General features: G+C 54.2%; 4 protein-coding genes across 4 annotated transcripts; 2 read left to right on the plus strand and 2 right to left on the minus strand.

Moving 5' to 3' along the window:
• Positions 1-666: 666 nt before the first annotated feature.
• CCMA1212_010387 (Putative branched-chain-amino-acid aminotransferase) lies at positions 667-1,632 on the minus strand (the record flags this gene model as incomplete). Its single annotated transcript, XM_073707434.1, has 1 exon — positions 667-1,632. The coding sequence occupies one exon, from the start codon at positions 1,630-1,632 to the stop codon at positions 667-669; it is 966 nt and encodes a 321-aa protein (XP_073554041.1).
• Positions 1,633-1,820: 188 nt separating this feature from the next.
• On the plus strand, positions 1,821-4,352 carry CCMA1212_010388 (Choline dehydrogenase; the record flags this gene model as incomplete). Its single annotated transcript, XM_073707435.1, has 4 exons — positions 1,821-1,872; positions 3,036-3,458; positions 3,632-3,922; positions 4,069-4,352. 4 exons carry the CDS (start codon positions 1,821-1,823, stop codon positions 4,350-4,352), a joined length of 1,050 nt encoding a protein of 349 aa, XP_073554038.1.
• Positions 4,353-5,171: 819 nt separating this feature from the next.
• Positions 5,172-6,297, plus strand: CCMA1212_010389 (Aldo-keto reductase [NADP]; the record flags this gene model as incomplete). Its single annotated transcript, XM_073707436.1, has 2 exons — positions 5,172-5,380; positions 5,441-6,297. The coding sequence occupies exons 1-2, from the start codon at positions 5,200-5,202 to the stop codon at positions 6,295-6,297; spliced, it is 1,038 nt and encodes a 345-aa protein (XP_073554039.1). The 5' UTR covers positions 5,172-5,199.
• A 113-nt stretch (positions 6,298-6,410) lies between these two features.
• On the minus strand, positions 6,411-8,708 carry CCMA1212_010390 (putative transcription factor gsfR1; the record flags this gene model as incomplete). The annotated part of the gene is made up of 1 exon (XM_073707437.1): positions 6,411-8,708. The coding sequence occupies one exon, from the start codon at positions 8,706-8,708 to the stop codon at positions 6,411-6,413; it is 2,298 nt and encodes a 765-aa protein (XP_073554080.1).
• Positions 8,709-12,174: the final 3,466 nt, after the last annotated feature.

Here is a 12,174-nt window from a genome sequence, read left to right on the forward strand (position 1 = left end):
GCATTGGTGAGCACCAACAGGTATTAAGATCTGTCGCCTCCACGATCAGGAGGGCCTTGGTTCATGTTATAAGAGCTTGGCCTTGCCTGTGGGCCCCAAGCGGTGACAGCTCACAAAATTACAGCTAGGCTGCAAGCGGCTAGCAGACGAACGGGATAATATGACGGCTCGTTCGCGATCCCTGCAAGCTGATGGGCGTGAGCTGTCATTGGCGTTGACCCGGTGCTTTGTTCAGTTGTGGCCCTGGCCCCATTACCCAGGACGCTCCATTGTTGGCCGTCTGTTGTACCGCTTGGCTGGACCATGATTTCCCTTTTATTGGGCTGCTTTTGTCTCCGATTCGCTGCTGGCCGGCAGGGGTCGTCGCCACAGGCACAGCAAGACGGCGACAAGACTTGAGATAACACGTGTGACACGACGTTGCGGTAGATGAGGCAGTGGATACGCCAATGTCCGGGGAACACCGATGGCCGGATGTCCTTCACAGAGCCTCGAGGGCGTCGTAAGTTCGTAATACTGGTAGCATCACCAATTTCGCCTAGTATTGCTTTGATTGCCAGAAGTGAGGTAGTAGCCTTGCTAAGAATAGATGCTTGCTCGTATCGTCTTTGCTTCTGCTGCGCTAATCGGATCACCCTTTACTGCTCTGCCGTCAACGTGGAGTACCTACTGCCCGTAATCAACCGCTGTCGTGTACGCATCCTCCCCGTGAAGAGCCCAGTATCCGTCCCATATCGTCTTCGTAATCGGTCCAACCTGTCCATCCTTGATCGGCCGTCCATCGAGCTCCGTAACCGGCATCACTCCCCCGGCCGTGCTGCACAGAAACATCTCGTCGCAGCTGTACGCCATCTCGACGGGAACAGCCTCGACGCGGACATCGATCCCCCGGGCCCTCGCGACCTCCATGACGGTCCTCCGCGTGATCCCGTGCAGCACCCCCCGGTCCGGCGTGTAGATGGCCCCGTCCTTGACCAGCACAATGTTGTATCCCGCTCCCTCCGTCAGGTGCGAGTCGCCGTCCGTGAGAAGCGGATAGCTGGCTCCCCGGTCCCGCGCCTCGTGCATGCCGCGCACCATGTCGCCCCATTGCAGGTTCTTGATTGTAGGATCCATGGCCCCCGGCGGCGTCCGGCGGACGGTGCGAGCGACAATGGCGCTGCCGCCGCGACGCTGCATGTCCGGGTCCATCAGCCAGACGTACGGCAGCAGGATCACGTACAGGTTGTTGACAATTTCCTCGGGCTTCGACCCTCGCACTCCTTTGAGCCCGCGCGTGACGATGAGCTCGACATAGGCGTCTCGCATCCCGCTCTTTGCAACCATGTCGAACAGGATGGCCTTGAGCTCGTCTCTGGGGAGCGGCAGCGTGAACCTCATCTTGGCGCAGCTGGACCCGAAGCGCGTGATGTGGTCGTCCAGGCGAAAGAACTTGCCGTCCCACACCGAGGGAACGTCGTAGCACAGGTCGCCGTGGAGGAAGCCCTGGTCCAGGATTGGGATTCGCGCCTCTGCCAGTGGTGAGAGCTCTCCCGCGATCCAGGCGACGCCGCTGGCATACGGGTTGTCGCTTGCTTCGAGGGCAGCTTGCCTTTCTCTGTAGGCGACGAAGAGGGAGTCCATCAAAGACATTATGATGGTGATGATGATGATGATGATGGTGGTGGTGGTGATGAAGACTGTATAGTTCAGATCACCGACGAAAGTGCGGAGTCATTCTTATAAATCCATCCGGCCGCATCGTATCTCTCTGGCTCTGCATCGCAGCTCCGACCATCGATCAAAGGCTGCAGTAGCTGCGAATCTGGTGGGTATCCGCGATGCCTGAACAGGGAATGTCGTCCGCAGGGAAGATGGAGGACGAACGGAGAAGTTGGTCGTTTGCGGGGAGGTGGGAGGAGGGCATGTATTGCTCCTAGACGGCATTAGAGGGTCAGCATTAAGCCACGTGCGAAGTCGGAAGGGAAATACAGCCATCCTGGGAATAGTTCAGACATGTTGGACGAGTTGATGAAGAGATGACGGACAAGACATCCCAAGGGTCGACTCATCAACACGCCTCGAACTTGCCAGCCAGTGGCATCTCTCTTTTCCCTTGGCAAGCTGTGTGGACGGATAGTTTTCACCGATTATTTTCCTTTAGCGAGGGCATTTTCTTTTCGCACTCGCCCAATATGCTAAAGCCGAGGAAGGCACAGAGCCACGGGGTCTCCTGTCCCTTCCCTTCACCTGGAAAGACAATCGAGACTCTTGCAACTCGTTCCTCATCCACAGTTATTCCTGGCAGCGCCGTTCCTCTTCCATCCGATTGCTGGCATTTGCTTCATTTCGCCCTCTGATTGTTGATCGATATCACCCACAAGGCTCCAGTTACCAAGCTGACACTCGTTGCAACACCCGACAACAAAGTGACGATGTACCTTGGTAACTCAAACTGCTCCATCGTTGTACCACGCAAGAAGCATTGACAGATCAATTCTCTCGGACAAGACAATTCATACCCAATCATTCCTCTCGGGCCAACCATTTTCAGGACGAGACAGAGCCGTAACTGTTGTCGTCGAAAGCCCTCGACCGAAGATTGTCTATCCAAGTCGACGCAGACTTTTCAATAACCAAGCTTACACCACCCTGCAACCAACCAACTTCTACTAGTGACTTCTGTGACAAAGCTCCAAGATGTAAGACGATAAGCTGCGTCAGCCAGTCGCAGATGCAAGCATCTCCACGGCAAACGGCAACCCCTCCAACCCTAGCGCTGACAGCTGGAACTAGGTATACTCAACGACTGCTCGTGAACGACAACTCGGGACATAAAAATGCCATAGCCTGCATCCAACCTCACTCCAAGATCTCCCCATCATCTCCAGTTATACTCGCAAGATGGATCATGTGGCCTTTCAGCTCCTATCCTGAGCGAACGGCGGAGGATGTCGACGGCAAAACATACGACTACATCATCGTCGAGGGCAAAGTCGAGACCACTCTTTTCGCCTAGGCAGCAGATATCCGTGACTAACAGCTGAAATGGATAGGAGGCGCTGGCGGTTGTGTCCTAGCATCACGTCTCGCCGAAGATACCAACGTATCCGTCCTGCTCCTCGAAAAGGGCTTTGTCAACGACGGCCTCATCGGCCGCATCCCCCTCCTCTCTATGCACCCAAGAATGCCCGGCACCGCAGCCGTGACGCACCTCGGTCAACTGTCTACGGCGGTCAACCGGAAGCTGGCCCTCTTCTGGGGAGAAGCTCTCGGAGGCTCGACTCGCATCAACGCAATGGTCCTCACGCGTTGTCCGCCCAGCAACTACAACGACTGGTCCCAGGAGTTCGGACTCAAGGACTGGGCCTGGGAGAAAGTAGAGCCTTACTTCGTCAAGAGCGAAAACGCCATCGGCCACGCAAAGGCTCAATATCGGGGCCTACAAGCTCGATATCGACCCCGAATCTTGGAGGGTGGTGGGGGTTCGAATCCACAGGAAAGGGAAGACGGGCGATGATGATTTTCGTGTCAAGGCGCGACGAGAAGTGGTCCTATGCGCTGGTGCATTAGGCACTCCCCCAATCTTGAATGCCATTCCCAATATCCGTCACACGAACAGCGAGGAATCAGCCAACAAATGACAATCCAGTGGCATCGGACCCAAAGACCAGCTCGACCAGCTCGGCATTCCCATCATCCAGAAGTCGTCCGCGGGGGGGCAACAATCTGATGGACCACATTGCCGTGGCCATCATGTCCAAGCACCCAGCTCAGGATACCATCCACAGCCTCTACCGCCCACTGGTCTTCATCTGGCACTTTATCCTCTGGATCTTCTTCGGCCGCGGACTCCTGGCATACTCCTCGCTAAGCTGCGCCATCTTCGCTCGCACAACTGCCATCGATGATACGACACTACGTCTTGGCCAAGGGTTTGACCGTTCGGGATACCCTCACCCTGCGCCTGTGCTCTAGGGATCTGGCATGGACCTTCAATATCTCGATGGCATACCCGGACTCGCCAACCAATCGCCGAGCAAACAAGAAGAAAGAAGGATGATACAACGGAGGTATCGGAGCTACCAGATTGGCCAACCATCTCGGACAAAACCATCGACGACTACGCATGTCGCACCTACCAGGGTTCCCTGCACTACGCCTGCACCTGTCGAATGGCCCTCGACCCGGCCGACGGCGTCGTGGATCCCAAGCTGCGTGTCTTTGGAGTCGACCGTCTCCGTATAGGCGACGCCAGCGTGTTTCCCAAGATCTCAAGTGGACACACGATGGCGCCGACCATGATGGTGGCCGAGCGATGTGCCGATTTCATCAAGGAGACGTGGCGTGACAAGGAGTCGCTGGGTTTCTGAATGTGGTTGTCTAGAGCCAATCCTTGAGTTTGCAGCAAGAAGGCTGAAGTGCTTCAAGCAAGCTAGACATGGGTCCAGAAGGGAGTGGTGTGCGGTCCTGAGTAGGAAGATCGAGGCAGAGCCTCTCACAGACATTTGGAGAAGGATTGACTGTTGCGAAAAAAAAAAAAAAAAAAAAGGCCCTCTACACTTGAAATGCAATATGGTGAACGGGCAATGAAAAGGTAGGCTAGTTGCTCTATCGCAGGTGCCTTGCCCTTGAAAAGCGAGCCACTTGAGCGGCTTGACGACTTGGTCCTGAAGATCAGGGTCAACCTCGTCGAAATTTCTGCCGTAAGTTGCATCAAGCCCAGCAGCGAGACGTTGAAGCAATTTCCGGATCAAAGTCACGGATGGAAGACTCCAAAGTGCATCCAGTTGATGACCAACATATTGGAACCTTGAACAACAGACCTCCGTGACCGACATGTTGTCCCAATAAGAGCAAGTCGGGTATCGGACGGCTTTAGCGGCGGGAGAACGCTGATTGGCTGTGGCCGACGAGACGTTCGGCGGAAGAAAGCTCATTGGTCAGGCCGCTTCAGCTTGGTGATCTCCGGTCCAACCATCGAGCTCATGTTCACGGAGCAACAGCCGATGTTCATGGAGATAGGTGCAACTAATGCCGAGAATTGCGTAAAGGTCTCGTCTATAGGTCTTTGCAATGGGTGACGAACGTGTTTGCATCGATCCATTGGCAAGCCGGTCACAGGTATAAAGGACGCTCACCCCAACACTGCTTTGACATGTCGGCCAGAATACAACAGCATCATACAATAGCACATTCGACAATAACAAGACAACTACAATGTCTCACACGCTTCCAAAGATCGTCACCCGTGCCTTGGGCAAGAATGGACCTCAAGTGCCTCGCCTCGGCCTCGGCCTCATGGGTCTGAGCGGACACTACGGCCTGCCAGCCCCGGACGAGGAGCGCCTGGCCTTCCTGGACAAGGCGTATGAGATGGGCGAGACACTCTGGGATACCGGTGAGTCCAGAGATCTGAGTTTAGCAGGAGGCCCCTTTGCTGATGAAATGGGTTTGCAAGCCGACATGTATGGCGACTGTGAAGACCTGCTGGGAAAATGGTTCGCGGCCAACCCTGGAAAGCGAGACAACATCTTTCTTTCGACCAAATTCGGCTTGCGGGCAGAAGGCAGGAACCTCAAAGTGAACTCGTCTCCGGAATACTGCCGAGAGGCCATCGAAAAGTCGCTCAAGCGGCTCGGGCTGCCGTTTGTCAACCTGTTCTACGTCCATCATCTCGACAAAGTCACGCCCATCGAAAAGACCATCGAGGCCATGGTCGAGCTCAAGAAGGAGGGCAAGATCCAGCATATTGGTCTGAGCGAATGCAGCGCCGACACCCTCCGCCGTGCTTCCGCGATCCACCCCATCGCCTGCGTCCAGATGGAGTACAATCCCTTTACGCTGGAGATTGAGTCGCCTCAGCGCCGCTTTCTTGTGACTGCGCGAGAGCTTGGAATCGCCGTGGTCGCATATAGCCCACTCGGACGCGGCCTTCTCACGGGGGCCATCCGGTCGAAAGAGGACATCACCAAGGCCGGGGATATGCGCACCATGCTTCCTCGCTTCAGCGGCGACAATCTGGACAAGAACATCGCCACCGTTGCAAAGATTAACGACATCGCAAAAAACAAGGGCGTCAGTCCCGCCCAGCTGACCCTGGCCTGGATCCTTGCGCAGGGCGATGACATCTTCGCCATCCCTGGCACGACAGAGGAGGACAGGCTGAGGGAGAACCTCGCAGCCATGAGCATCAGCTTGACGGCCGAGGAGGAGCAGGCAATTCGGATTGTGGCAACAGAAGTTGCAGGCCCCCGGATTCCAGAGAATTTCCCTGGAGTGAATCTTTTCGGCGACACCCCGCCGCTGGAGTCATGATGGTTCGATCGCAGCCCGACTGACATGCGATAGTCTTCCTGCACAGCGTTGCTTCGGATCAAGACCTTAGAAATAGCATTAGATGGATTGCAATATTCGCTCATGCTTGGCTTTCAAATCCCATCAAAAACGTGCAGGTCTTGTAGATGTAGTCGCGGCATCGTTTGCGTATCAACACACTCGACGTCGCTACGTGGGAGGTTTCGTGAATTCTGAACGTCACGACCATCGAATATTGCACTTTGTGTATCATTAAGACTGGAAGCCGTGGGAATCAAATCGGGCCAGAAAGACAACGGAGAGCCGGCCCATGCCCACGATGAGGTCAATAGCTCAGCATCGAGGCCGGTTGCCTCTGTTGTGACGCGGGATCCGGTTATGCTTGTCGGTACGTCTTCTTGGTGGCATTGGCGCAGAATTTGAATGGTCCCAACATATGGAAACACAAGCGCTACTGTGTCTTTGTCGTCTCGAACTAAGCACTCCAACTCCATCATGTCGCTGGGCTCGTACCAAACTTGGTAACCAAGGTTGTCTGCGGCTGTTGCTTCAACGTCACCAAGCCTCCTCAAAGCTCGAACGGCGGAGAAGCAGAGCACGTCGTCATATCTCTGGGCCATGGTCTCTAGGCTCTGAATGGCCCGCTCGACCATCAACAAATCTGCTGGACGCTGATGATCAAGGGCATTGTCGCGACCCAGTCGGTGGCTATCCAGGTGAGCTAGCAGCAGGGCCAAGGCAGCAAGGATAATCTTGAGCGTATTTCCCCGGGTTGACGAGGTCACCCGATTTGGGCTGACCGGAATGATGCACCGGGCAAGTAGCTCACGACTGGCAAACATGGCGGAGAGCTTGGAGCTTGTGTAGTCTTGCACTCCATGGCCAGCAGAGCGATCCCCAAGCCGTGGAACAACATAGGGCAGATGAAGCAACAGCACAAGGTTGTAGTGATGCAGCTGGAGAACGACCTTGGAAGTCATGTCTTTCAGCTCACCATTTGTTTGAGCATCCTTAAGCCTCGGAAAAGCCCACCAGTCTGCTGACAGAGTCCGCGCCGCCTGCTTCAGCGCGTGGTCAATGTCCTTCGTCTCGTTGTAATGATCGTAGGTGAGGTCGTTTGTGCAAGGATCCAGTCGCATCAGTTCGTCTCTAGATATGATGCGACTCGTAAGCTTGGCCTGGACCCGCTCAAGCTGTTCGTGAGGCTCTTGCCCAATGAGGTCCTCCATAAAGCTATCGTCTCGAACAGATATTGGAAGACAGAGCACCAAAGACAGGTAGCGCTCCGTGAATATGAGGCGGAACCATAGAGTCGCCAAGCATATTGGCGTCTGCTTGCTGTGGCGCCGTCGTTGTGGTATGTGCAGGCCCATCAGATGAGCAATGCCTATTGCTCGGCGAAACACGAGCCAAGCGAGCCGCACATTGCCTGTCGAGATGTGGTACAGTCCTTCAAGCATCAGTGTCTCTATGCCAACAAAGGAGACAACGAGAGAGTCCTGGGACGTGACGTAACGGGAAGCAGCCTCGAAATATTGGCCTGCAACGTCACTATTGGAGCGATCGAGGCAGAGTGCAGAGATTTCCGACGTGCGGTCTGACTGCTGGAGGCAGATTGCCAGCTGGAAGAGTCTTCGAGCTAGATCAATCGGTTCGGCATTGGTCGTCGTCGGGGCAGCCAAGCGGGAGATTTGTCGAGGGGCAACAGATCGAAAAGGGTCGGTGGACAGGCCTCGAAAGACATGCATGGACATCATCAACAGCTTGTTTTGGTGCATGATGCGGGTGGTGACGTTGGCAGACGGGAGTATGGACTGTAACAACAGAGTCAGGGAGCTGCATCGCAGAGCGCCATTGGTTGGGTGAGGCGGCAGCAGTACGGCATCGGCCGTCACGACTTGTGATGATAGGTGCGGTGTTGACGTCTGAGTTGGTTGATTCAGAGTCTCGAGATCACCGTGGGTGGAGAAATGAGAGGAGCTCTGTGCTGGCCCGTGATCTGGCTTGGGAAGTAATCTGCGGCGGCAGTCGGACGATGGTTGCAGTTGTCGGGTTCGTCGGGATGTGTCGTTGATTGATGCATTGGTTGGCTTCTCCTGCAGAGGATTTTGGGCAGGAAGAGTCGACTGGCGTACCAGTCGATCAACCACGCCCTCGAGATGATCCAATTGATCTCCAGCATGTCGAGCACGAGCTGAATGGTTCGCTGCCTCCGTGACCAAGGACCGCTCCTCGACATGTTGCAGGACACACTTGCATCCACGGCGCTCGCAAGACTCGCAAGCGCTTGAGCCGCTCTTCTCGAAATGGCATCGTGTTTTTCGCCGTTTGCATTCCCAGCAGCTTGTCGTGCCTCGCCGGAGCTTGCGCCGCTCGGCTCCGGCGGAGGTGGATGAAGCCGACGAGCTCATGTCGATGGAGCCTGGCGGCCTGCGAATGAAGAGCCGGTGCTCGGTGTGCTCAGCCAGACTCTGGCATCGATGAGATGATCAGCGATGGTCGCGCACTGAGCAAGAGCTGGACAAGGCTCCAAAAGGCGTGATTATGAGGGATGGATCGAGAAAGTAACAAGACAAGAAGAAGCTCAACTCATGCAGTGTCACTGCATTGCATGCGTTCAGGGTCGTTCCCTTGACTGACGAAAAGGCGAAAGAGCTCACTGGACGGAGTTCATGCGAAGATTATGTCAGCGTTGTTCTGTCCGACATTGATGAGTCAGCCCGATGTAACCTGCATGGGCATGAACGCAGTCTCTCGCGGGAAAAGGCAAGGAGATCGAGAGCGAACAGACGGATGCGAATCAGCATGAGTTGAAGAGTGGAAGTAGAAAGGAGAGAAAGAAAGTAAGGAATTTTTTCTTTTATTTAATTTGCTTGAAGCCCTATGACTCAGCTCGCGGCAGATGGAAGTACAGATTGCCAAGTCATTCTAATCGAGTCCATTTCGTGGGTGTCGTCGGGAGAGACCAGCAGCGACATCAAACCTTCTGTCCAGATGACCAGTGCGGGAGCAATGCCTTCTAATTGCCTGGCTTTCATGGTGCCTAGCGATCTCAGACTCCTCAGTTCGCGTTGAATATTTAGGTAGGGTAAGTCGCCCCTCGTTCTGCGTTCGCTTCTAGGGTAGTTGTCAACTGGTCTGCAGCAGTCCATGTCTAGGCACAGTGAAGCCACACATACATTGCGTACAGCAGACGCAAGCATTTGGTAAACCGCATGGGGCACCACCTGTGTGAGATGGCCTCATGGGGAGAAAAGAATAATTACCTAGCTCACGTGGGGTATGTCTGTTCGAAGCACCATGGACAAAGGCGGTGGATGTTGTATACTAGGCATCGGTCAGCTCCAGAGAGAATCAAGACAATGCATGATCCGAGGCGAAGCAGAGCGAGACCAATGTGTGAGTTTCGGACTGCTGATTGAATCGAGAAGCTTGCTGCTGCACGCAGTTCATCACCCCAGAAGTCAAATCAAAGCCTGAGCAGGTTGACGCATCGTCCGGCATGAGAAAAGGAGGTGAGCAAAGCACAAGGAAGAGGCAGTGCTGCAATCCTTAGCTATGAGACTTTATCTTCGACAAGGCAGCAGGAAGACATCTGACGCACTAATGGAAGACTCCGTCACCTGGAAGAAACGGGATGTAGGATTTGGTCCAAGGTTTGAGACGGGCAGATTCGATGCAGCGCCTTGTCTTTGAATAGTCGAATAGCTACAATTATCTGTCGAATTTGAGAATGCGAAAATCCTGAGCCTGATATTTATTGCAGGCTCACACCAAATCATCGAGAAGCATAAAAATTCCCATCGCCATCCGAACATGTATCAGGTACCAGGTCTCGCCCTGTTCACGTGTTCGCTTGCCGGACGTCCTGCACCTGCTCCCGCAAAAGTCCAGCGGCACCTATTCAGCCATTCAACTGCACGATGAATCGACAAACCTCTTGATAACTTGTGCCTTTGAATTGTCAAATTCGTGCCATAACGGAGCCCGTGAGACCTTCACCTTTTTCATCTACCCCTTCTGCAATTCGGACCGCAGCTGATGATTCATCGTCTGAGCAGCCGAGATGAACTCCAACACCACCTGCGCGAGCGATTGAGTTTCCATACGACTTCCAGAGTAGAAGCCTGTACCCTGTGGGCTCTGAAGAACAGTCGCTTGTTTTATCTCTCTTCCTTGCCTCTCCGCGTCTAACAGAATGGATAAATGCTGACCACGGGGAAAGCAACAGGATGAAGTGCCAGAATATTGACGCCGATCCGTGCTGATGGACCGAGGGATTGGCCACTATGCAAGTTCTCTAGTGCTGGTTCGCGTTCCAATTTCCAAAGAGCTGATTCTCCTTTTACAAGCATAGCATCTAGATTTCGCACGTCGATCGCCCTCTCGTCTCCTTTTACTGTCGACACAATAGGCCGGCCTTCCTCCACGTTGGTCTTGTGTTGACTCGGCATCTCTTCCAAATCGACACGATACACATCGATGATCCCACCATTGTCAATTGCTCTATACAGGCGGGCACATTCTGTTCCCAACTCTCGGGAACAAAGACTGATGTTTGTTGCAGATTCCCCAGAAGGCGACGCTCCAATTCAGGAACATACCACTCGACATCGACTACAGGGCGGTCGTCGGCAGGTGTACAGTTCCAAGCTGCGCTTACCTCGCTTTGTTTGACGAGAGTCAGAAACGGAGACGCCTTCCTGACACTTGAGTCGTTCTCCAACATGTCTGTGACTGGGCGAAGGATTCAGATTCCCATGTCATATTGTGGCTCAACAGCATGGCAGGCACTAGCAAGTCGACCACATCTCGCACGATCTATGCAACGGCTGCCTTTCAAAAGCTCCTTGGAGCGAACTTCTTCTTCAGATGAAGCGAGGCTGATAGAAGTTGCTTGATGAGGTCGATGATCGTCGCAGATCGGGTACAGCCATGGCTGACGTTTGGTCCCTGAGTTGAATAGGCCCTGGCCACCGAGCCTGGTATATCTACAAGAATGCCCTCTGATTCATCGCTGGCAGCAGACATGCTGATCCCCGGTATCAGCTTCAATGACTTCCGAGGTACAAGACAACCGTTACTGTTGCACGCCTAAAGGCACGGACTTGCTGTCATGAATCAACAGACTGATAGACTATCAGATTAGGAGGAAAGCCGAAGCTGCTTCAGACTTTAGAGCCATCATCGACATAGCGATCACTCCAGTGAGCTCGTCGTGAATCTCTGCATACTGAGAAACGCTTGAGATCCCAGAAAAGCTATTGCGATTCTAATGGAGTTCATACACTCCGGCTCGATTGGTCTGTCTTCACTGAGCATGCGGCAGCCGAGACGAACTTCAAAGAGCTGCTTCAGAGATGAAAGTGACAGGACACACACCAGAGGACAACACATACACCCGCACCGCGGCCGTATCTCCACGGTCACTAGGATGAAAATCCGTCCATCATGCACGACTTTGCGGACCCCACTCAAGCATCCAGGGTCCTTGTCCCGAAGAATTACTCAAAACGGAAAATGGTCGTTTCCGACCGGCCGACGTTGACGGCTCCGCGTCCGGCTCGCTCCGCTGAACATGGGGACTCCCCCCGGCGCGGGCTTCCGTAGGAAGGGATTGGCCAATGATGTTTGGGAGTCCCTATGGAGCACATGGGCTGCACGTACTGACACTGTTTAATAGCGCTTTCAAGGCGTCGAATAGCAAGATACAGAATCGGCGAGGCACACGAATCCTGATCCGGATATGGGCGAGGCGCTGGACAACAGAATGCTTCAGGTGGCAAAGGTTGAGTCTATCTGGAACGGTTGGTCAATGTTGCTTCTTCATACCACTACCCTACCCACTCGTCACTGGATACGCGAGCCTCGATATCA

The sequence above is a fragment of the Trichoderma ghanense genome, assembly GCF_004382785.1.
Source record: "Trichoderma ghanense strain CCMA-1212 chromosome Unknown scaffold_25, whole genome shotgun sequence".
Taxonomy (NCBI): domain Eukaryota; kingdom Fungi; phylum Ascomycota; class Sordariomycetes; order Hypocreales; family Hypocreaceae; genus Trichoderma; species Trichoderma ghanense.